Below are 25,626 nucleotides of genomic sequence, written 5' to 3' on the forward strand. Positions count from 1 at the left end.
TGTCTTCTGCTACAGCAGCATCACCTCCATAGGTGTTCAGGAAACATCTCCAGCATACTTGTGATTTCTTTGATGCTACTGCTGGTGGGGAAAGTGAGGCAGGGAACTGATGCTGTCTTAGAAGAGCATTCACAGCACTGTGGGCACTCAGCAGAAAGAAGAAAAGTAGCTCTTCCTCAACCAGCAGAGAGAAGGGAGAGATATCTGAGATATCTCCAGAGGGTGCCCAGGGTCAGCCATAGTCTGGAGGTGTTCGTGTTTATAAGCTAAGGAGGAAATGGATGTCACAAGCCCCTGTGTCTTTGAGGGTGATGTCAGAAGTCAAAATCAGTGGGACGTGAATGTCTTTTAGCATCATTAGGAACCACACTGAGAAGCCAGGTCTCTGCCCATCTGCCTTTTTCGGGCTCTTGGGTTATAACCATCAACTGAAGCACCCACAGGTACCATCCTGGACTCCTCCTGGTGCCTCTGAGCTGAGCCCTGGTGCAGAGGGAGGCTGAGGCACCTCCTGCCTGGCCCCAACATTAAGAGGTGGAAAAGGGCAAGACATCCCACACAGCTGGGAGATGACTCTGCTGCAGCAGGCAGCCAGTGGGATGGGGAGGAGGACCTGCAGCTTGCTGCTGTGGTAGGGGACAGCCCCCTCCTACCTGCCCATGCCCCAAGCAGGAGCTGCATCTGTGCTGCCACAACAGCTTTCCCAACTCACACAGGTAACCTAGCATTTGCTCTGCTTTTTGCACAAGAAACTTTGCTGCTGGCCATGTGCCTGCTGGAGAGCTTGCCAAGAAAACTCAGCTGTCTCCTCCCTGCACTTCCCCCTGTTGCTATCTGCAAAGCGAATGTAAAACTTAAGGCGTGCTCCCTGTATGCTGACCATCTGCCAGGACTGTTAGCCTCTCTGTAGTGTGGAGTCTTCCTGAGCTGCAGCACTGGACCGGGATGGAGAAAGCACATGGCTGGACCAAGTGGGGAAAGGGCACCGGTGCCCTTGTCTGTGGCTAGTTCTACCTCTGAGGGGTGGGTGCAGGTACTGCACCCATCCTGCACAAATCAATATTCTCACCACCCACACTAGGAAGAAAGACCAACTCCCCTCTATGGCAGCTCCTCTTAGGAGGAACATTCCCCTCTAGGATGCTGTGGAGAGAGTGATGTGAAAGAGGGAGGGGAACAAGACAATTTGATGCTTATCCATTTGCCATCCCAGTGGCTGTCGCCAATGGGTAAATGAGCAGGAGAGGGGAATGCTGGTAAAAGGATGCAGGAGCAGCTGGGAGGGATGCTCACCTCACAGAGCTATGGGAGGTCCTCACTGATGAACCATGGAGCCAAATCTCCTGCTGGGAAATGTTAGCCACAGTCCTGCCTGGCTCCTGCTCTCTACTCACACCTTCTCCACCCTGTTAATTATTACAAGGGAAGCGATGAAGGCCAACGTGCACCAAAGTCCAGTGTGAGAGAGAACATCAGCAGTTCGCTCGCAGCCATGAATCAGCCGACCTCAGCCAGCACGGAGCTCCCCACACTGCCGGGGGACACGGCAGTGGCCTTTGGGGTGGCAGACATCATCGTTGTGGTTTTATACTTTGCCTTTGTCCTCGCCGTCGGGATATGGGTGAGTCCCTGAGATGGCTGGGTTTAGGTCCTCCTGAGGCGGAGAGCCTTTGGTCTTTCCTGCACCCCTCCTGGGTACAAAGGTGTTTCCCTGTGAAGGGCACTCTGCACACACTGTTATCCCATGTCCTACTGACCAGGTTTGTGGGGTGGCAATGATATTCCTGTGAGCCCTCACCCCCACATGGGGACAACCTGGAGGTTCTTCTGGGGATGATGTTTACCTCCCACGGCACTGTGGGCAGGCAGGGGGGCAAGGGCAAGAGAAAAGCTGGGGTTGAGGAGGAGAAGACTGAAGTAGGACTTTAAAAATCTTTGGAAAGGTTTTTCCTAATTATTTGTTCATGTTGTTTTGTGAAGGCTTCTTTCACAGAGACCTACAATCTTAGAGTTGGCTGAAGTGTTTTTTCCTCATTCCCAATGGATGCATTAAAGAAGAAGTCATTAAATAGGTACAAGCAGCTTCTTTCCAAAGCTGGACTGTCAGAAAGCTGCACAAAGAGAGGCAGAAGCAATAGGGCGTTGAAACATCCCTTCAGCAACCTCTTGCACCACCCTAGTCCTACTCCCTTGGGTGTCACTACAGTCAACTGGCTCACCCTACTCAGAGCAGCACAGGCAGGAAGTGCACAGCTCTGACGCAGGCCAAAGCAGGGCCCATGTGAAAGGCATCTAATTTTGAGAAATCTAGTGGTTTGGCTGCTCTCAGCCACGTGAAGGCATGTGTTTGTAGCTCCAAGAAAGGCTACGCACCTTCTGAAGATGGTATGCATTAAGAGGAAGCATTTTTCCCCTCACTGCCCAGCATCCCTATCAAATGCCTTCAGAGCCAAATAAGGGAGAACATGGCACAGGGGTGACAATCAGAGGATGCCTGGCCGGCGTTGAATCTGACTTGAGGGTGGATGAATGGAGGAAAACACTTTTTTTTTTTCTTTTCTTTTTCTTTAACCTGTGCTTCCAGTCTTCGATACGAGCAAGCCGGGGGACCATTGGAGGCTATTTCCTTGCTGGACGATCCATGACTTGGTGGCCTGTGAGTGAAACACTTCCCACTGTTTCTGATGGTTCAACAGCAATTCCAGATGAAAGGAGGGCAGGTCTAGTGAGGTGACCCAGTCCATGCATGTTTTGACTGTAGCCTTGAGATGAAGAGGATCCACCAGGAATGCAGCTTTGCTAATGGGCTACACCGTGGAGCTGCCAGGCCAAAAGGATAGTTCAGCATCTTCAGGTTTTTTCAACTCTGAATTTCTCTGCTAAAGTCAGCAATAAAAATTTTCACATTGATGGAAATGCGGGAGTGCTGACTGCCTAGCCAGGTTTGAAACTATTTGGCCCCAGCTCACCAAAGATATGGTTGTGTCCAAGACAAGAGACTATTAGGTAATCTAGGAATGTGCTATCCAGTAAGAAAGCATTTAGAGAAGAAAAAAATAATTCCAAAGCCCAAGACTTTCTGAGCTCTTGTTATTTAGAGTAAAGTTGAGATTATTGACTAACGATGTAAAGGATATAAACTTCAAACCGCTGAACTATAAATCTTCACTATGAAGAAAAAAAAAATCTATTGAAGGCGCCTTTTATTGGGAGTGAAAAGTACATATAACGATAATATAAAGTTTGAAAGAAATAAAAACACCACAGGAATATAGATCCTTCTCAGCCAATGACAGATTCTAGCACCGTATATCTCTCCAGTGAGTCGTGGGTAATGGAATGCACTTCTCAACCAAAACACTGTATTTTTTTCTTTTTTTTTTTTTTTTTCCTTGGGTTGTACATTGCCCATAAATTCACTAGGCTAGATTTTCAACCTTTTCCATCAGAGACACATACACCTTTCTAAAATCTGTTATTTCTTCAATGTTCTTTATACTTCTGTCTTGGCCAAGTGACATTCAATGGAAAAACTTAGCATGATGATTTTCTCTAATTAGGAAAGGAAAAATTACAAGATTGTTCTTTTTCTTTTTCTTTTCTTTTTTTTTTTTTTTTTTTTTTTTTTTTTTTTAGGAAAAAAACCCAAACAAACCTAAAAACAATCTCATTGCTTTTGGCTCCAACCACAGGTGGCCACAGAGTCTACTGGGTACAGCTTGGCTCTTCTGACTCACCCCTCTAGGTTCAAAGCAACCTCTAATGCTGTTAATTTTTCAGCTTTATTTGTCAGAGAGCTGATTCTACTTCTGCAGCACTCCTGTAGCCTCAGCTTCTCATGGCCTTCACCTTGAGTACAAGACTGGCTTAGAGGTTTTCAGTTTCTTTTTTTTTTTTTTTTTTTTTTTAACAGGGGTGACAGATTTCTGCTATGTGTTAGGCAGCCTCAACTAAATCCTGATATTACATTGCTCTTCCTGTGCAATCTGTCTTCTGTATTTCTATGTCTGATATAGATATCAGGAAAACTGTTTACATCTTTTGAGATGTTGCAAATTCATGTTGCAGCAGCCAGCTCTCTAATCAGGAGTTTTCTTAGACAAGAAGGCAGAGGTGTTGGCAGGAATCAGTGTGATGTTAGTACCATATTAATGTTTTACCTTGCTCAGAGGCGAGAAGCAGATCAAATTCCATCATTTTTTATTTCACATTTAACAGTCCTACAGAGGTAAAAAGCTCCTTGTAGGCGAAGTGGGTAAAAGCAAACTTTCTTTGGAGACAAAAGGGCTAGACTTGTCCTTTGGGTAACTTCTCATTTGACCCTGAAAGAGATTTGGTGTTGGCATAAAGAAAGGAGGTGAGACTTCATGCCAAATAAAAGCAGTAATTAAGTCAGATAGTCTTTGCCCTGTTAAAAGTGCCTTGGAGCTTTCGTTCTTCTAATTAGGGTGTCAATGAGCCATGGCTACAGTTAAAGTTAACCAGAGGCATTTTCCCGCCTACTGCGGCGCTGAGTATCTTTGAACCTAGTTGTAGACATTAAACACAAAAGGTCTGCATGTCCTGCTGTGGTTCGGCAATCTCCTCCCTTAGGAGGAGCTCCAAGAGAACACTCCTGTTACCATGGCTGTGTAAACCACCACATGCATGTTCAGTGCAAGACTTAAAAGAGAGGGGGCTGTCAGCAAGATGTGGAGAGGTAAAGCAAGGGTCAGCAAGGTTGGAGAAGGCACATTGCTGGCTGAGTAACAAGGGATTGGAGAAATCCATCACATTTCATGGACACTGAGGTATCTGGGGCTGCCACTGACCCCATTGTTGTCCCCGAAATAGGCGTGTCTTTCAGAAGAACCATTGCCAAAGTGAACCTCGATTGTGAGATTAAGCTGTACATTGGAGGGGGGCAGTGGAAGGAAGCGGATACATCCATTTTAAGACATAAAGCATAGTTTTATTTAAAAGGAGAAGGAAAGCCCAACTCTCCATTAGCACCCAGCTTCCTACCTATGAGGAGAACAAGGCCCTGGAGAAAGAGAGAGCTGGGGGAAATGCTTGGGATGATGCAGAAGTTCCTCAAAGTGACTTCTTGGGTTTTGTGCCTGTGCCATGTGTTTCAGATTGGAGCATCCCTGATGTCAAGCAACGTGGGCAGTGGGTTATTCATCGGCCTGGCGGGCACTGGAGCAGCTGGGGGCCTTGCTGTTGGGGGCTTTGAGTGGAACGTAAGAGCCCGTTATATTGTCAACTAAGATGTCACTGCTTACAAAGAGACTGGAGGTTTGTTTCTAAAATCAGATTCTAACAGTATTGGCAACTCCAAGTTCTCAAGCCTCAGGAGAGAAGCCTTCAGTCGTTGAGACAACTTTAAAAACATGAGATCTTCATTTTAGTTTGAGTGGAATCCACTACAATTATTAGCTCTTTGACCTTCCCAGAAGCACATAGCCATATTTTTAAGCTTTAGTCTGCACCCATCAAGATTAAAATAAAAGGTAATGAATGCTGAAAAGATACTTGGATAATCACAGGATTCTGGGTACAAGGAGTTTGAAAAAAAAAAAAAAAAAAGCATGTGCTCCTAAATTTGGTGTAAAGCCATGAGAATTGGCAACACTGCATTCACCTGTTGGCTGCCCAAATGTGACATTTCTGGGGTGAATATCTGGGTGCAGAGGCAGGTCTCATTCTTCCCTGTGGAAGTGGCCTGGAAAATTGCCACTGACACCACGCAGAGCATGAAAACCAGGCCCTTTGTGTGTGATACTAATGAAATTTCCCAGCTGCAGTGGTCAGGACTGTGTCCTGACTGAGACTAGTGCCAGCACCATGATAAACATCACTCACCTAACTCTAAGTATCTTGTCTATATCAGCAGAGGCTGCTAGTAGTGCCACATACTTGCCAAGCACACGCAGGACCCACCAGAAGCTCTTTCCTGGGATATCTATTCACGGCATTGTTTTTTTTCCAAACCGTTAAGATCATCTTCAAGTCCTTTGTGAAGAAACCAGAGCCTGTGTTCAGCCTGGTGCATGTAGGACATACCAATTTCGCTGTACTTTAAGTAAATCTATTCAATTCATTTTAGAAGGCAATGAAGACAAGATTGTATGTCAGGGCAAATCTAACTTCATGAGTTCAGATTCATTTATTTCAGATTGGAAAGAGACCTTAGTTATGCCATTATTCTCTCCTTTTGGCATGGGACATCACTCAGCTGCAGGGATCATATAAGCATCTTCTACCTAAGCCAATCTCTGCCACTGCAGGAGCCATGGCTGTTCTCCTTGATCATTCAGAATCTCTGCTCCCAGGGTTCAGTTTCATTTCTGATAACTTAAATAACCAATCAAAGTAAAATCTGGAATAATGTAAGGTACTTGGATGAAAGGTAATGTCCTGAGACAGCCAGGAGATGAGGTTTGATAATCCAGTGGCTTTTATTTATATTTAAGATTTCCTGTTTGGCCTTTTGCTGGTTTTTAGAGAAGAAATATGTGATGGGAGATGCCTTTACACCTTCCAAAAGACCCTTCACCTGTGGCAAAGCAACTGAACTGCCCCTTTACCTACCAGCAGCAGAAGCACATATGCATAAGCCTACAAGGAGGACATCCCGGCAGAGTCTTGCTGTTGCTTGTTTTTATGCTCTGCAGGGATAGTCTGCTGCCTCAGCCTCATCACTTGCTAATCAAGCAACAAACAGATGCTTCCATCCTTCCCTGTATCGCTTAACTCTTCACTGCCACAGCATCAGTGATTTCAAAGGCCACCAAATACAAAACCATCTTTCAGACACCCAGAGCAACGGAATACATCAGCTTGCCCAAAAGGTCATGAGATGGATCAGGATGTGCCACCTATGAGAGACTCAGGGCTTTGGGGGAAAACCTCAAAAGCTTTTAATTAAATTGTAATAATTCCTCCATTTTTCATCTCATTTTCTGAGCATGGAGAAAAACTCAGACTGCTTGCCAAATATATTGCATGGCACCGTCCCCTTCTGCTTTCTTAGGTTGTCCACTGAAAGAGAAGAGGAGAAGGATGTTGAATCATGTGTCTTTATTTTCTCTGCCTCCTTAACAGGCCACCTGGGCACTTTTGGCTCTCGGCTGGATCTTTGTGCCTGTGTACATCGCAGCAGGAGTGGTCACCATGCCTGAATATCTGCAGAAGAGATTTGGAGGGCAGAGGATCCAAATCTACATGTCCGTACTGTCCCTCATTCTCTATATATTCACCAAGATATCCGTACGTATCCAATTGAACACAACCCTTGTGTCTAGGGCAGGGGTAGGTCATCCTGCTACAACGCAGGGTTTCTCACTTAGATGTCCTTGAAAGGACCAGCTCAGCTGGCAGAAACAGCAGCAGTGTGTTAGTGTGCTGCTTTGCTCAAGTAAATACCTGCCTCTGTACCGATCATGGAGACCTGTCCTAAGAGAGCGCCCTCATTAAACAGCAATGCACAGTGAGAGCTTTACAAGGAACTCTAACCATTCTATGATTCTATGATACGGCAGCTAATTACTACACAGTGTAAGTACCATAAGGCTGTACCACAGGCTGTACCTGTAAGTACCACAGGCTGTCTGCCTGCTCTTCCTCTTCTATCAGATCAAACCTTAGGCAATATGGACAGGGGAACTGCAGCATTACCCCATGTTGTGGCTTAGCCGAAACCAGGACACCCCATCTGAGGATCTGGCTGGCTGCAACTTGTAGAAGTGAAATTCTCTTAAATTATCATAAATCTGCATTGTTCTAGTGATTATTTTTTCTGCTATTCTTATAGCTGAGTTTTCAGGATTAGGTATAAATTTCTACCGCTAATGGCCAGGTCTTTGTCATTTCACCCATTGCTGTCACCACTGTCTCCAGGAGCTTTGCTCTGTGGGATTGAAGCATTGCCCAGGGTGAGGTCTTGCAAAGAGGCATTTGGCACATGAGGGGTAAATGGAAGATCTCTCCTGCAAAAGCATCACAATGTACACAGCTACACAGTCAACTTACTTGGTGAAAACAGAGCAATCTTTCAAAATGACCTTCAGCAGAGCAGTATTTGCCAGTGCCTTTCAGAGCAGGACCCTGGCCTCAGTCATTGCTGTTTCATCTCAGTGGTTTCTCCTCTGTGCAGCTAATTCACGCGTGGCTGATGGATGTGGCTGGTGGAGTTTATGGGCATGACAGGTGCTTTCTATTAAGCAGTGCTATTGTTTGTAGAGAGCTCATTTAGCGGCTGGCTGGACAGCAGGCAGTTGGTTACAAGAAGGATTTTCCTCCATGTGCTTTTTGCCCAAACATAAGTTAGCAACTAGGGCATTGCAGAGTCTTCCCTGCTTACAAAGAAAAACAGAGATCTCAATACAGAGTTGTTAAAGTTCTGATCCCGCATGGCTACGGAGGTGTTTGTATTTCCTGCTGGAAGTCAAAAACCAGAAGACACAGCGGTTCCTGTGCTGTACTGACAGTGGTTGTTCTGTCTCAGGGTTGCAGACGTCAGGAGCTGCACTGGGTGCTTGCTTTTAAGGTGCTTATTTCAGGAACAGCAAATAGAAATCTTGCGCCATCTCTTCTGTCTCCCTTGGCAAATGTCTTTACCTGTATCTCACACATTTACAGATGTCCTTCAAATTAATTTCCCAACATGCACATATCCCATATCACCTTCTGCATTTGATTGATGTTATCTTTATAATTCTAGGTTTCACCCAGTTTCTGGTTTCACTTTCTCTGCCAGTAGGTCCAAACAAAACAAAGCCGATGGGGGTTTCTATATTTCTAGTGAGGTCCTCAGCTGGTATAACCTGTTTTTCTGGAGTCATTCTAGTATGCTGAGCTACCTCAATAGAAAAGCAAGCTGTTGACCTTTTCAGATAAACAAATCATAGCACAAGACATTAGTGATGTTTTAGGGGTCTTTCAAGCAGGAGTGTCTTCTGATCACTAGGCCACCAAGATGTAGTCTTGGGAAGATCCTTGTCTCTGCTATTTGCCCCCTTTTCCTGTGGATACATGGGCTCCTGCTCCCCAAGATGTCTTCACAGTCAGCAAAAGGAGTGACGGTTTCCACCAATACCTTTGTGCCAATGAGGACTACATGCCATGAAGGCTGCCTATAAAATAGTCTTTATTTTGATGACTTTTTGGTTCCTTGTCATAGGACCTTTATTTTGACTCTCCTGCTGCCCCAGCTCCCAGATGCTGAGAGCTTTGACTGGAGGACAGATTTTCCTTGCACCAAGAACAAGAAGTTTCACAGCCAGCAGTCCCATGCTCTCTCCTCGTCTTCCACTTCACCTTCGTGGTGTCCTCCCTCGTCAATGCTTTCAGCCGCAGAGGGCTGCAGGCTGCTTTATTAGATTTCACTTGCACGAAGCACTACTAATGCCAGACTGCCCTTGTTGTTTTTTTTTTTTTTTTTATTCCAGACAGACATTTTTTCCGGAGCATTGTTCATCCAAATCTCTTTGGGCTGGAACCTCTACTTGTCCACCGTGGTCTTGCTAGCAGTGACTGCTGTCTACACTATAGCTGGTAAATAGCTGGTTTTAAAAGAAACATTATGCCTAGGATGTAAGTTGCTGCTTTCCTACATAGGTGAAAGTATTCAGGTCCTGGTTTGAAGGGGAGATTCCCTTAGTTGCTGGTAGTACCTGCCCTGTCACTCCCAGCTATTGGAGACCTCTGGCTATTCCCCTCTGCCCTCCTGGCCCAAGGGAAACTGGTATGGGGGCAATATCACAACATCGTTGCTTTCTAGAGAATTTTCTAATAAAAGCCTTTCTAACAAAAGGCTTTCATTTGCCTCTGTGCAGAGAGCTACCACTGCCTATATTTGCCCTTTTTTTTTTCTCTTTTGTAACATTAGCATCTTTAGATATTAAGATGTTGAGCTGCCTCCAAGTCCTCTCATGGACGTGGATAGGTCCTTCAAGCCATTCCTCATGGGAGGCTTGTGACAGCTATAGGGTCCTAGGGACCAGCTCAGTGCCAACTTCTCCCCGTGAGGCTGTCCTGAAATCACAGGGCTGGGACCAAGGAAAACCTTTTTTCCAGGTGAGGTACCTGTTTCATTGTACATGGTGATGCACTCTGGGTGTTGTCTCTGGTTCTCCTGACAGGTGGTTTAACAGCTGTGATATACACAGATGCGTTGCAGACCCTGATCATGGTGCTGGGAGCTTTGGTCCTCATGTTCATAGGTAAGGGGAACTTACCTACACAGGTTTAATCATCCCAAGGCCGTCAGACCTTAGCAGGGTACCTCACCCTTTCATGTATGGTGCAGAAATGAATTTTAACCACTGACAGAAGCGGTGCCAGCACAATTCTCATTCGCCAGGTCGTCAGACTTGCCTCCTCTTTCGCACTAACTGTATGAAGGTGATTGTTTCAGATAACTTCACCTTGACAGTTTGAGTTTACTAAAGAGCTTGCAACACTGCGTCTCCAGAGCCAAATTCAGTTCTCACTCTACTCATGTAAATTCAGAGTAATTCTGCTGACTTTCCCTGTTGACTTTGGGAGTTACTGTGGATTCATCTGGGTGTAACTGAGCATTATAAAAAAATACAAAAGTAACAAGCGACTGGTCATCATCAATCTTTGTTTTAAGCCTTTTGGCAAACAGAAATATAGAGGTATCTTGTTTCATGTCATACATTCCTGCTCCAGCTCTTGGAGGGTGTATGAGCGAAGACTAGGTGCTGTGGACATTGTGGGGATTAGGATTATGGAGATTTTCCTGCGTTGATCCTCTTCCAGGATGCACTGTTAAAATCACAAGGACTCTGGGCAAATTCCAACTGACTCCTGTGGAAACCTTGACTGTCAAAAGCGAGGGTGGAATGAAAACAAAGGAGATGAGAGGAAGACAGGAGAAAAGAAAAGTAATCATGAGACTTAGAGAAGGAAGTAACTTTGCAGGATGCACCAGACCTTAAGTCACTGACATTTCGTTTTCAGGATTTGAAAAAGTTGGCTGGTATGAAGGACTTCAGGAGAAATACAGCACAGCAATACCAAAGATCATAGTCCCAAACACGACCTGTCACCTCCCACGTGTGGATGCCTTTCGTTTGTTCAGGGATCCAGTCACAGGAGACATTCCTTGGCCTGGCCTAATATTTGGCCTCTCGGTGCTGGCTCTTTGGTGCTGGTGCACTGACCAGGTAAAGTCTTTCCCTCTCCAGGCAAACCACCACACTGTTATTTCCAGTCTACTCATCAGTTTGTAGATCTAGAGCTGAAACATGACTGTGTCTCACTGTGCAGGAGTTACTACCTTTTTACTGATCCAGACCAGAATATCTCACTCCTTCCTCCTTCTCAGCAAACTGCTAATTTTGTGCACTTCGTGCAGAGACACCAAGTTATTTTCTTCCTTCTTTATCCCACTGTGGGCTGGTGAGTGTCGGGGGTCTTCATGCAGCTAGCATGACAAGGATATGAAAATGTGGATCTGGCTCTGGCTCTGCAATGACCTTTTGTAGACCTCCAGACAACCCATTTGTGTTCCTGGAGGTTTCTTAATCCTTTCCAAGCTAGAAACAAGGAAAACTGTATTTGTTTCTCAAGACACGGTGCTTTTGTACTCTAAGATGGGATAATTATGAAAACCCACCACGGAACTTTTACCAAAACACCTACAATCTGCTTCATTCCTTGTCTCTCGATGCCTTACAGCTGCTGTCTCCAGTCCTCAAGGTAGCTTCATTTCAGTCAAGGGCGAAATGATTCCTGTAAAGGAAATTTCCACGCTGCCCTCTCCTGTAGCCTGTGCAAGGAGCTCTGAGCAGTGGCAGCAGGCTGCAGTCAACCGAGATGGGAAAGTTGCCATCGGCATGCAAAATACCCTGGGATCCTGTCGGATGAAAGTCATCCCTGAGAACGAAAGGCAGAGAGAGAATGGATCCTACTCTCTCTGTAGTGCTTCTGTTTTACTCTCTGCTCCCTTTCTGCACTGATTGTAGGTGATAGTCCAGAGGTCTCTCTCTGCCAAGAACCTCTCCCACGCCAAAGGTGGATCGGTGCTGGGAGGATATCTGAAAATCTTCCCTATGTTTTTCATTGTCATGCCAGGAATGATCAGCAGAGCTCTTTACCCAGGTAAGCCTTCCCACGTTCCTTGCCACAGGGCTTTATATCTGCCATGACCACTAATCCCACACAGGTCTGCCAGCACTTCTACACCTCAGAAACTGCTGTCCTGCAGGCATACTCATATAGATTCTTGTTATGCAATGGTGTTTCCATGCCCTTCCTCCACCTTCTGTGCTCCCACAGTGGCAGAAGTCACTGGGAGTATCCATATGGTGCATATTTTGCCATTGGGGTCATACAGCTCCATGCTGTGGACATTGTCTATTTGGAGGAAATCAGCGAGGTGAAATACACAAAGCAATGAGGTTGTCCTTCAGGTCCTATGGATTAATTTCATTAGGTATTTGGTGAGAGTATTAGGTGGATTATGCAAAACAGCTCTCCCTTGTGAAAGAACAAGTGTTCCCCTCCTGTTGTCTTCCAAGGAGCTCTCATTGCTGGTTTCTCCAGAGCATGCCACTTCCTGGGAAGAATACCCCAGTTAGGAGGACTGCTCCTGGAGGAAAGTGTAAGTGTCTCAAGTGCCTCTCTCCCAGATTTCCTCAAACAGAAGGAAGTCAGCCTGCAACATCCTTGGTAACCTAGCTGACAGGTTCGTGGAAACAGTCCAGTTCCCACAAACGGCAAGTCATCAAGGATTACAATTATGCAACATCCAGGAGAGTTATATCTGTACCCTTAACAGAATTGCAAAATGTCATCTCAAAGTTTCACCTTTATTTTACAATGTAAAATGTTCAGCTCCAGTCATTGTAGCTGTATTCCAGCTGCACCTTTGAATTTATATGGCACGGCATCAAAATTGGTTCTTTTGAATTGAACAACCTATGACTCAATGAGGTTTACACTGACTTCTTGTCATTTTCCTGTCTTCTACAGATGAAGTGGGCTGTGTGGACCCAGACATCTGTAAAAGGGTCTGTGGAGCTGCAGTGGGTTGTTCCAACATTGCCTACCCCAAACTTGTGATAGAACTCATGCCTGATGGTGAGAAACCTTTATTGTGGAGCTGGGCTTGAGCCATGCTCTGCATGGGGGGATCAGGCTGCTCTTATCCACCCTAAGGATGAGGAAATCTCACTGCCATTACCAGAAATTGGGTTGAAAAACAACTGCTGAAAGGCCAAACATCTATTCCTGATTTTCCTTCATTTTTTTTTTGCTCCTCCAGGGCTCCGGGGTTTGATGATCGCTGTGATGATGGCAGCCTTGATGAGTTCCCTCACTTCAATTTTCAACAGCAGCAGCACTCTCTTCGTTATAGACATCTGGCAGCGGATTCGCAGAAAGGCTTCGGAGCAGGAGCTGATGATTGTGGGCAGGTCCTTACATTTCTTTATGTCTCATTGCTCTCATCATCTGTTTTGAGGGCAGCATTTACATCCTTCAGTCTGAACTCACTAAGAAAAATCTGGTGCTTAAAATACAGAACAGGAATGCATCCTGGGAAAGAGCATTACATTTTCCAGCTTCATCCCTGAGCCCTCTCTTCTTTAAACTTAACATAAATACTGCATTAAATGTAACTTTTAGAAAAATCAAAGGGGCTCTGGAGTCACTGTCACTGGAGGTCTTTAAGAATATGTTGGTTTTGCATCAGACAAGAGCGATACATTGCAATTACTCCTTTTTTTTTTTTTTTTTTTCAGGGCCACCCAGCTCTCTATCTCTCTGATAAGTTACAGTGCCCTTTGCCAGCAAGCTTTGGTACTGCATTATATCAGGGGCATATAAAGTTCTCCTCCTTATAGCAGAATTTAAGCTGCACTCTGCCTGTTTGTGGTGCTTCTCCTCTCCAGTCATAAGCATTAAGTTTCTAAACTTTGTTGTGGCATGGGTGAAGGCTGTGGGCGATCTCATACTCTACCACTGTAAAGTAGCAAGAGGGAACGTACCTCTTGTTCAGCATTATGCAGTGTAAAGATGAAGGAGGGTTTTGGTATGCACCTGAGACCCCAGAAGCAGTTTTAGTAAGCAGCAAATGAAACGGAATTTGGCAAAGGCAGGAGGCTGAGCGTGTCATCTGCTTGGAAAGGTGGCAGAAAGATTACTTCCACAAGATCTGTCTCTCTGCTGCATCCAAGAGCTAGTCCTTCAAAGAATGTATCACTCTTAAGGACACGCCAAGTTGAAGGGCTTGCACTGATCCAGTTCATGGTGGCAGCCACCATGCCCTTGTGGATCTCTCATGCATGTTGACTGACAAGTCCTAGCTCAGCTCACTCTGAAATTTGTGAAGCTAGCTCTGGGCATTGGTTGAATTGATTTTCTAGAAGATAAACATTTTCTTTTTCTGTGTGTACAGGAAAAAGGTTATTTTTGAGAGTGATCTGTGGATTTTTCTCTCAGGAAATTATGAGAGCAATTGGAAGTGTGTTTTGCTGTAAAACTTGATTTTCAGGTGGACTCCACCACCTGCAGAGCTAATCTAATTTTATCCTCATCTTCCAGAGTCTTTATCCTCATCCTTGTAGTCATCAGTATTCTCTGGATCCCGATCATTCAGTCAGCCAACAGCGGCAAGCTCTTTGACTACATTCAGTCCATAACCAGCTATCTAGCCCCACCGATCACAGCTCTCTTCATCCTGGCAATCTTCTGCAAGAGGATTAATGAGCCTGTAAGTGGAGTGTCAACAGCCAATTGATATATGCATTCAATTTGATAAAATAAATAAAAAATTCTCCCTTCGCTACCCAGCCTTTGAGACTCTTTAAACTTAAAGCCAGTCCAGCTAAAGTGTGACGATTAGACAGCCTTTCCCTGGCATGCATTAGTGGATCTTAGCCCGGTCTCTAGTGTGTGTGATTGCTTCCAAGAATCCACTGCAAGTGGTACTTGTTGGCAGTCTCATTTGAAAGCACCAAAGGCAAAGTTGTTCTGTGTTTTCGAGATGATATATTGAAGTCTAGTTGGAGGCATGTTGCTAGGAAGAGACTTTTGCATTGTCTGTGTGCTATCTGTTCCATGTGCAGGGATAGAAAGAGAAAATGAGGATTTTTTACCTGAAAACGTCCTCCTTTGATGCATATCAGTGTGGGTTTGCATCAGGCATAAAAGGTCTTGGTCTAAGAAAGAGCAGAAAAGAAAAGAGAAAACTTTAACCAAAGGTAACATGGAGTAACATTTTCTTTATGCTTGCCTTTTCTCAGGGTGCTTTCTGGGGCCTCATGGTTGGGCTAGCTGTTGGTCTTGTTCGGATGATCATCGAATTTGTTTATAGCACACCGTCTTGTGGTGAGGAGGACAGAAGACCAGCTGTGCTAAAGGACTTGCACTACCTCTACTTTGCCCTCATCCTCTGTGTCCTCACTGCGATTGTCATTGTCGTTATCAGTCTCTGCACCACACCGATCCCTGAAGAAAAGGTAAGTGACTTGCAGGGGTAACCCTTTCTCAGAGCCCCCATTTGGTTTCCAAAAATCTCAGAAATCTGTCCTTTTATTTTCCTCCCATGTTTCAGAAATAGTGTAATGTATATGCTGCAAACAAATCCTTGCTCCTCAGCTTTCTATTCCCCAGGTCACATAGTGTTAATGCTTCCTGTGGCACTGAGTGCTTCAAATTGAGTGTGAGTTCCCATGCTGTGCCTAGAGCTGGGCAGACACCACAGCCCATCGTAACTGGAATAGAAAGAAAAGGAGGGGAAGGAGGTGAAATCATATTACAGAGCACTGCTGAGGAGGAATTAAATATATCTAATTGTAACAGCTACCCTCTTTCAGCAGAGCCATCATCAATCTTGCAGGCAAACAAGATTAATATCTTTTGCAACATGGGCATTTAGGAAAATAACATTTTGTCCCAATGTGATCTCAATTACATTTAATAACTGTGAGTCGGGCACAACTTTCTTTTACTTAACACATTAAAATTGTGCAGAGCTGGGAGGCTTTATATAATAAAACCTTAAAGCACCTTTTCCCAGTCCCAAGTTTTAAAGCAGCTGTCAGTATAAAACCCTGCCATCTACCTCCAGACAAAAGTTACTGGGTAGATTTAAAAGACCTATTTTGTCCTGTCCTCCTGCATGAGGAAATGAGGGTGATGCCATCATAGCATTTTCTTTCTGTTGCTTCCTCATAACTTGTAAAGCATTAACCAGTTCCATCAATGTTTGATTAAATGTTAGTGGTGTCAAAGATACCGAGCTCCTAAAGATTACGTGAAAGCAGGTGCTCAGATAGAGGAGAGGGAGAGAGAGAGGCTGCCTTTGTGTCTGCTTTGAGATAAAGTCTCAGCTTTTATTAGCTATCAGAGGATCCACATGGGAGAGAGAAATACTGGCAAGGAGGCACCATTAGTTCTGCTGCTTACGTTGTTCGCTACTGCTCAGGGGTGGCCAGATGGTTGCCAGCAATTAATTACTGTGGTTTAATGAGTTCCCACTCATCATCTGACCTGTGATAACTAAACATGTGCAGTGCTCCCTGCTCACAGCAATAGCAAGATAAGATACGTTAACGTAGCACTGGTAAATAGCGAACATCATACCAACAGTTCAGGAAATGAAGAAACTGGCCACAGCGCCCGCAGGCTTTTTAGTCTGACCTCAGAGATACAAAAACATTGAAAGCATGTTTTAAGGGGGAAGTTCAGGATGAAGACCTGCTACAATAGCATCAGGGAAAGAGAGGTTGTGATCATAAGAAATTCCTTAGAGGAGATTTTCAGTAAAAATAGGTGAGTTTATAGGTGCTGGACTTAAGGGACCTGATTTGACACACTCTTCAAAGAAAAGGTGGATTCAGACTGGAAGCGGTCCAGGAAGGAAAGCCAATGGGATGGTCAGGGAGTACAGGATTTTGTCTGAAACAACTATGTGTAGTTATGTCAGGGGAACAAAAGACAAGGGGTAGTGGTTGGCTCCCCAGGTACATCTGGAGAGCCAGCAAGGGAGGAGAGCTCCATGAAGTGCTGGCCTTTTGGCCACAGGCTGGGCTTTTGGGGGTAAGTTTTCTGAAGAGGGATGCTCAGAATAACCTTTTCGTAGGCTATGGACCCCACATAGTGCTGACCTCTGTATAAGAGATTCTGTTGAAGAAAATTAATATGAATTAATGATATTCACTGTGGTGATGAGAGGCTGGACACAGAGACCTGGATCAGCTACCTGGTGACAGTGATGGCCATCCACTCCCATGTGCCCCCTCCACCCTCAGTATGTTCCCACCACAATGAAAATGAGATAGGCTGCCAGGAAATTTGTGCCAGTAAGTGGTAGCTAATTCCTTCTTCCCATAGCTTGGTAGGAATGGGAGTGTCTGCCCCTATTTGGTTTTAGTCTGATTTCCATTCAGTTTCTACTATTTATCTGTAATTTCAACAGGAAAGGTCTGACCTTGTTCTTCAGAGAACAGCCAAAGCGAAGGCATGGCTTTTAAGCTGAGGTAGATGCCAACATTGCTGGGTTGCTGCCTGTCTGGCATGAACCTGAGTGGGCAGCAATAAAACAAAAATTTTTAATTTTCCTCAGTGAGACTCAGCCCAACTTATGCCCTAGACATGAGCACAGGTGTAGGTTTGGACCATCACTCCTGGTGGCATGGTTTCTCATGGTGTCCTGCAAGCAGGGCTTGTCTCCTTATCTCAAGATAGTCTGTGGCTGTGCTGAGATGGCTCAAGGACAGAAGGGTTTGGGAAAGGAAGGGAAGGAGGTAGAAATCAGGATGGACATATCAGGCTTTAACCCTCTGGGTAGAAACTAGCACCTGAACTTTGTGTTTGGCCATTAGCAATCTCAGATTTCTGGGTTTTGGCATGCAAGTGGGCAAACCTATGGTGAAGAGCCTGTATGTCCCCATGATAGTGGCTGAGAGGGGGAGGCTGGTAGAAGATGTCCTGGCTGAGGATCTCTGAAGCTCTCATGCTTCCCAGCCCCACGGGTTAGTCAATTCACTTTATGAGCCTCAGATATTTTCCCCATAAAAACCGCATGAGGCTCATTCTGCCAGCCCTTAGCTGTGCAGTGCTTTGAGATGTAATGATGAAACACACCATATAAGATTAGGAATTACGCCATTTATTTTGTCAAGCAAAAGGAAAAGAAAAACAAGCCACCAAAGAAAAAGCCAAGGAAATACAGTGATAGATCACACTTCAGCAGATGTAAATCAGCACAGCTCCACTGCCTTCAAAGACCAGGAGCAGCTGTTGAGCACAGTTATGCTGCTTTACACCAGCTGAGGATCTACAGCGGACAACTTTAAATATTGAATCTCAATGCCTTTCAGATAGTAAATGGGCAAAAGGAGAGAAGAGTTTTGTATCTGATGTTACAGTGGCACAGCTAAAGTGCCTGGCTTTAAATGAATTACAATCCAAGAACTGCAAGCTGTAGCATTTTCTCCTGCTGTTTTGGACACCCTCCCATCCCTGTGGTGATTGATGCTGTGCTGGAAAACAAGTATGCAAGGAATTTGTTTGGTATGCTCCAGAGTTCATATGTCTTCATTGTAGGTAGTCCATATTGTGTCACGCCGTCCTTGAAAATCCTGCAAAAGAGCTTACAATTAAATTTGAGACTGTGAAGCTGAAACACAACTGTCAGGTGCCAGATGGCATTTTGGAACAGAAGGATTTATTCTAGTTTACAAACCACAAAAGGAAAACTTTGCTGAGTTCTTGCAAACTCCCTTGTCCAAGGTGAATGCGAGGGTGAAAAGGGAGAGGAGCAGCCCACACAAGCAGGGGTGCTCCACGAGCAAGTCACCTCCCCGGGGGTCAGGACTCACCCAGACAGACAGGATGATGGATTGGCAATTTCACTGGGTGTTCTCTGGAGCGGGGGGTGTTTTCCCTGTGTCCTGAGGTCTGGCTTCAGTGGCTTCTTTAGGTGCACAGCCAAGGAGGAGCGCCAAGCCCGCTTTGGCTGGCCTGAACCCACACTGTGCAATTCTGAGGTGCTGCAGTGAAGCTCTTGCAGCATCATTTAGTGCCACTGACAGCAAAGTGTGCTCAGCTCCCATGGGAACCAGAGCCACAGGGCTCTTTGGGACCCACCAAGCACCTACTCCCTGCTCCCCTGCTCCTGGGCACAGCAGCCTCAGGCAGCATTTGCAAGGTCCAAGTCAATTACGCTAACACAGCTCCCTCATCAGCAGTTCTCCTTATTTATGCTTGCTTTCTCCAGGCATGCAAAACATGTGCCAACATCTGCCTCCTCCATCCCCATCCCTTTGTGAGTCTGTAGACAGCCCGTGGTGGCCTCCACAGCCACAAAATGCTGCTGGTCTGCCCCAGCACGTGTCCTCTGGCGATGGCAAAGAGGAGAAAGGGGGACCTCAAGGAATTCAGCCAGTCAAAAGCCACCGCAGGGGAGCTTGAAGCTGGAGCATGGGTATGATGCTTCACTGAGGGGCTCTGGTTTGCTTTATGTGGCCATGGTCAAAGCACCAGCTCCTGGGTGGGTCAGTGGGATGATATGTGATGAGGTTACCTGTGTGTCTATGCTGCTTTCAAGTGGGAATTGCTCCTGTCTGGCAGAGTCTGAGCCCCAGGTAGAGTCCATCCCTTGCAGATTTTGCTGCAATGTGAAGAGACAGTCATTCACTGACACATGTGGAGAGAAGGAAAAAGAAAAAAAAAGTTTTGAAAATCTTTTAGTACTCTGAAACTTCACTATGTTCCAGTGACATTTCTTAAGTGATTAAAAAAAAAAAATCCTTGAGAAAGATGAGGATCATCAAATCAAAGCAATTTAGCACATCGTGACAAGAAAGATTAGCCCTGCCCAATGCTCATCTTGGTTGAAAATGATTTAAATAAAGCTATAAATCTTCTGGAAATTATGCAACATTTTGTGTCACCTGGAAACTCCTGCCTAGATTTGTGTGCGTAAAATTCAAAAATTAAACTCACGTTACTTTGTAAGTGACCCGTTTGAGACGTTCATTTCCATACGGGCAGAGCAGGGAGGCAGTCGCTCGTCAAGCAAATGCGTGACTTTGCCTGACCTGTTGTCACCTCTGCGGCTTCGCTGCTGCCATCCCATCCTGCGGCTCTGCGGGGCAGCCGACGGGCTGGAGCGGGAGGGCAGCCTGTGGACCTGGGCAGCTGCTCTTGAGTGGGATTGATGAGCCTGGTCCTTGCTGCCTGGCTCAGCCAGAGCACGTGGAGGTTAGGAAGTGCCGATGCCACCGAGCTGTTTGGTATGCCATGGTCAGGCAAAGAAACAGCAGGCCTGGCTTAAAATCAAAGACCTGAGACCCTGTGATGGTTAACCCAACCCCACAGCTGCGAAATGGCCACTTGTGAGATTTGCAAGATTAATGCCTCCTGTGCACTCATGTCCCAGGGTGGACAAGACTTTCAGACCTCCTGCTTTGGTAAAGCAGGGCAGATTGCAGCCACAGCAGTCTCTCCAGGACTGATCATCCTTCATGGCTGTCGATGGTCCTTTCACTGAAAGACAGCAGAGAGAGGTAATGTCTTGTATTGGCCCAACAGAGAAAACTGGAATTAAAAAACAAATTTAAAAAAGACAAATCAACAAACAAACACAAAAGAGAAAAGGTGTTTGGATGGGCAAGTCTTACAGTGTATGCCCAGAGCTCATTTTTTTTCTACTTGTAACTACACCTGTTGGTCTAATGTATGGTATTGTCCTCCCTCCAAATTTTGACTTGATGTTTACTGTCTTGGCTCTGTCTGTCCACACAGTTGCGCTTCTTGAGCACATACTCGCAGTCGCAGAGCAGAGACACAATAACTGCTGCTTTTCTCACAAAGAGCCCGGAGCTGAGCTCATTTGGAAGTGCAGGTTGCTGCTTTGATATGAGCTTGTCCTAACTGTGGGGTTTAATATTCACACTGGGTTGTCTTTTCTCATAAAAATACAACCGAGATGAGACAGAAGATTCTCCAGTCCCTCCCCATGTCCCAGAGAAGGAGCTGCTCTGATACCAGTGTTCCCGTGGCCACATATCTGCATTGTGCCCCTATGGCCACATATCAGCATGCCAACACCCAACAGATCTTTCTTTGCTGAGGGTACAATTGCTGTCTGTGATTGACTGTATCCAGACAGGGTTATCTTGGCTGCAATTTTTTTTTTTTAATTGACTTTATTACCCTTCTCTGTTGGAGGCCTGCCATGCTGGACACAGATCATCATTATTTCATGTCAATCAAGTTAGCCTCACAAATAGGAAGCTGCTTCTTCAATGTCTACTAAAAGAGACAAGGATGGAACAGATTAATTAAAAAAAAATAGAAGGAAAGAAACTAGATTAATTAGCTTTTTCTCAGCTTTTCAGCCTCAACTGGATGGTAACCCTTCTTTCCCAAGGTGTGGGCATCAGTGCAGAAGGGAGGTGAGAGGAAGTGGGAGAACAACCATCGCCCCAGAACAGGTCTCTCAGTACCATCTTGGATCTGTCCTCCCCAAAGAGGCAGATGAGTGGCATGCCAGTTTGGGACTGGCAGGCAATAACCTGTTTGCTCTGTGTCCCACTTTGCAGCTCGCTTGCCTGACGTGGTGGACGAGACACAGAAAAGCACCTGCCATTGACCTGAAAAATTGCAAGAGTGAAGCAGCACAGATCAATCCAGCCAACGGAGAAAGTGACTTGGTCGAAAGCGCAGATTTGGGCAATACGGAGGAGACAGGTAGGGTGGCTGGCTGTGAACAGGCACGCTCATGTGCATGCAACTGCACAGCCAAGATCTCATGCAAGTCCCTCTAAAGCTTGGGAGAGGCCATCTGTTGCATTCACTGGAGCTAGGGCTTGTATTTACACATATACCAGTTATGAGGATGAGACAAATAAAAGTGTTGTGGTTCTTGGTCCTCCCAATATACCTTCTAGCATCTACCTTTATGTCACAATCCTCTGAATGGCTCAGAAGAGCTGCCATTCCTAAAAAAACCCAAAGAAAAGTCATCATTCAGTTAAAAGTTTTTCCTCCTCCTCCCTACAACAAGTTCTTTACCAATGCAAACTACTCTGGTCCAGCCCTGCCAAAGCCACAGTGTTATTTCAGCAGTTCAGGCCTGGATGCTCAATGGTGTTCTGGACTCCTTAGATGGGAGTGAACAGTCACACATGAACATCCCTTGGGGGGTGGAGGTTTGTGCTGTTGGGACACTGCTCCTCGCCCCATTGACACTGGGGCTTTGTGCCATGACCCTGTGTCTGTTTGTGTGTCTCACCAAGATGCTCTGGAGAAGCTCCATGGCATTGTTGCAGGCATAACCAAAGGAGCAGCTACTGCTAGTGCTATGAAAGTCACAGCAGGCTCTCTAATTTCAACTTTCAACACATAAAAGTGGCATCCCTTCCTGTCCTTATCATTGCTAGCAGGTAAAACCCCTGTGTATGTGTAGAGATGCCTTCTTCTTTCTCCTGCGTGGGCTCTGCTGGCCAAACTCACTCAGTGATGCTGTAACATACTGTATCAAAATAGCATCACAGTGCAAAGGCACCACGACATTGGGAGCAGATGTGTGCACTTTGTGGATGTCCTAGGATAAATCTGCAAGCCTCCGTTTTCTCATTTGCATTATGCCAATAGTATAGGATGTAAGCCATGGTTAAATCTCAGATCCAAATTGCTTAAGTAGCTTTGTATCCTACGAAGGGTATTTAATAAGAAGGAAGGCGAAGAGTCAAATGAAATTAAAGAGCTATCAGGAGGTAGAACAGGAGCAGGAGATGCTGCATAGGCAAGTTCTTTTCAGAGTGGACAAGGGTTTATTCTGCAAATCCATTAAAAAATGCAGCTTTCTGGTTTTGAGCTTAACCTCCCAAGGTTACAGAGGAGAAAAACTCAAAAGAGAGGCACAAACACAGGATTTCTTCACTCCTTTTGCTGGTCCGTCCAAAGGGCACTGGTTCCAATTACAGCCAAGCTAAAGAGAAGTGAACAACTGCAGAAATCTCTTAATTTTTTTTTTCCCAATAGAGTAAGTTTGGGTTTCACTTGAATGTAGCCATTCATCATTATTTATTATTTCTTATCAATTCCTGGTTCACTCAAGTAGCTCAGATTTTTATAAACAAATGTCTTGGTATTTTGGTAATTAGTAATGATGGGAAAGGAAATGCGAAACACAGCAGTTGACAGTTTAATGAGGTTTTTTGTTTTTTTTTTCCAGGTAACACCTTTTTCAAGGCCTTATGACATTCTGTATTTCAAAAAAAGGTTATATTTGGAAAGAACAGCCAGTGAAATACACACAGCACAGGGCTGACAATTAAAACACATCCTTCACCTGGCATGTCACGTGTGAGAAATAAGCGAGGAGATGTCTAAATGGACCATCATGCTGTCAGGAATTTGTGAAAGTGGATGGAAGCTGGGTTGGGGAGGAGGGGGAAGAGGTCTGTTAATTAACTAATGAATGATTGGTGTTGCAATCAACCAACTGTAATCAGGCTGTACTCTACATGGCCAAGGCAGAGCTTTCTCTTCCCTTTCCTTCCCATCTCCCATCCCAAGCCCCACTCCAGATTGGTCAATGCACCTCCAAACTAGTGCAAGGAGGGAGGGAAGAGTCCTGGCCAGATGGTAACACCTGTTTTTTGGTCTGTCTCTTGCAGCAGTCAAACCTCCCTGCTGGAAAATGCTGTACTTGTGGTTCTGCGGTCTGTCCACTGGCCCCGCGCCCACCCTGTCCCAGGAGGAGAGAGCTGCCCTGGAGCGGAGACTCACCAGCATCGAGGAAAAGCCCCTGTGGAAGACTGTTTGCAATATTAATGCTATTCTCCTGCTGACCATTAATGTTTTTCTGTGGGCATATTTCGGCTGAGGTGGGGTAAGGCATCATGTGGCTTTGGTTTCTCTCAGGGGTCCTCATCTTCACGCCTCAGCTGGAGGCCTCGGGTGACAGAGACCCTCGTGATGGTCCCTGGAGGCACCGGCACGCCTTGGCACAGCCCTTTCCCGGAGGCACTGCTTGCTGGAAATGACTGTGGGGCTCGGTTTCTCCATAAGGTGTGGCCAAGACTCAAAACTGGTCACATCCAGGATGCAGGGGATGTGTGGGACAGCGTGTGGGTCAAATCAGGAGACCTGGGCTCAATTTTAAAGGTGCAGAGCTGAGCCCAGCAGGAGCAAAGGCTTTGGAAAGCCCAACTGTGGTATGGCTGGGTCCGCACTCCCCTCACGCACCGGGTCAGGGCTGACTTTGCACCACTGCTCTTAGGGGAAGGATGTGCTGGTTCACACTGGTGTGGGAAAGGAGACTTAAGCACTACTTGCAGGTTGGTTTTTTTTTTTTTTATATATGGCCAAAATTCAGATGGGGTTAGTGTGGGATCACAGCAGTAACACCCCTGGCTCCCACAGCCACCCCAGGACTGGTGTTGGACACCCCTACCCTGCAGTTGATGTTGGCAGTGGGGACAGGGGCTTCCTCCCCCCAATTCCCCAAGCCCCCCAACCCTGCCCACTCTGCTGTGTGACAGTGGGTCTTGCAACAGCCTGAGCTATTGACTCATGGGGCCAATCCTGCCCCTTAACAGCATTACCAGCAATAAAGGTGCCTTAGTAACAAAGCCAATTTTGACTTTGGGTTATTGCGATTATATATCCTCCACTGACGCACAAAGGTCTCCCTGGGACCATGCTGTCCTGGCTGTGGTAGGGAAAAGAAATATCCCTCCTTGAGTCAGGTCCAAGGCTGGACGTTGCCCTCTGTGGGCAAGTCCAGGTCCCTCTGATCCACCATGAAATGTGGCATGGACATGATGACATGACCTTTTAAACCACCTCTGCAGGGAGAGGTGGCAGTATTCGCTGTTAGGATTGCTGTCTAGTGGTTACGATGGTCATCTGGAGAAGGACCACAGAGACTGACTCCTCCACTCCATCATCCAAGGGGCAAGTCCAAACCACCAGGCATGGGCTGTGTGGGCAAGTGGTGAAGCACAACACCATAAAGATGAAGAAAATGAGTCATCATCCAGTAAGGAGAAGAGAAACAAGGCTCTGTGCCTACCTGGCACAGGGAGCCCAGTTCATGGTTTCCCTGCTCATCCTCAGTTTGGATGGACAAGACTGACTCAGCCGTGCAGGACAGGGTGTGCACTGTGCTCATGCAAGTCAACACAAGCATTTGCTTTTTCTAAGAGGAAAAAGTAGATTTCCTTTGATTAACGGAGATCTGAGCCTCACCAGTCGCCTGTGCATCCCCATGGGAAGAGGCATACGCTGCAGCTCCTGCCTTGCTCTTCCACTGTTCAATTGCGAGCAGGTGGTGCCCAGATCAGAGGGTGCCTCAAAACATTTAGCGGAAATCAAGTTGCCAACTGTGATTAATACAAATGTCTAATAATAACGGGCACATTTCTAATGTATTTAGAAATAGCAGGGCTCTCGCCTCCTCTCTTACAGCAGTGAGGTGCCGAGTGCTCCTGAGCCACACGGCCCCTCCGCAGCACTTAGCTCAATGGATTTATTGGCTTTTGCAGACCACGCATCCACTAAAGCCATAGGAAAAGCAATGTGGAGCAGGATGAGGAAACCTGGGGCAGTTTTTTAAATGTTTGAGAATATTTTTCTCCCCTAAGAAAAATT

General features: G+C 45.8%; 1 protein-coding gene across 1 annotated transcript; it reads left to right on the forward strand.

Moving 5' to 3' along the window:
* The first annotated feature begins 1,492 nt into the window (after window positions 1–1,492).
* SLC5A9 (solute carrier family 5 member 9) lies at window positions 1,493–24,579 on the forward strand. The gene is made up of 14 exons (XM_010119536.2): window positions 1,493–1,621; window positions 2,585–2,656; window positions 5,118–5,222; window positions 7,087–7,251; window positions 9,432–9,537; window positions 10,125–10,205; window positions 10,969–11,174; window positions 11,976–12,111; window positions 12,985–13,092; window positions 13,277–13,427; window positions 14,557–14,725; window positions 15,258–15,473; window positions 21,567–21,714; window positions 23,649–24,579. Exons 1-14 carry the CDS (start codon window positions 1,493–1,495, stop codon window positions 23,855–23,857), a joined length of 2,001 nt encoding a protein of 666 aa, XP_010117838.2. The 3' UTR covers window positions 23,858–24,579.
* The last annotated feature ends 1,047 nt before the right edge of the window (window positions 24,580–25,626 follow it).

Source organism: Chlamydotis macqueenii, chromosome 8, assembly GCF_036417535.1.
Source record: "Chlamydotis macqueenii isolate bChlMac1 chromosome 8, bChlMac1.mat, whole genome shotgun sequence".
Lineage (NCBI taxonomy): Eukaryota > Metazoa > Chordata > Aves > Otidiformes > Otididae > Chlamydotis > Chlamydotis macqueenii.

Coding starts and splice junctions, on each gene's coding strand:
- SLC5A9 (XM_010119536.2), top strand. CDS start 1,493: ATGAATCAGCCGACCTCAGCCAGCACGGAGCTCCCCACACTGCCGGGG. Junction 1,622..2,584: donor TCCTCGCCGTCGGGATATGG/GTGAGTCCCTGA, acceptor CTGTGCTTCCAG/TCTTCGATACGAGCAAGCCG. Junction 13,428..14,556: donor GAGCTGATGATTGTGGGCAG/GTCCTTACATTT, acceptor CTCATCTTCCAG/AGTCTTTATCCTCATCCTTG.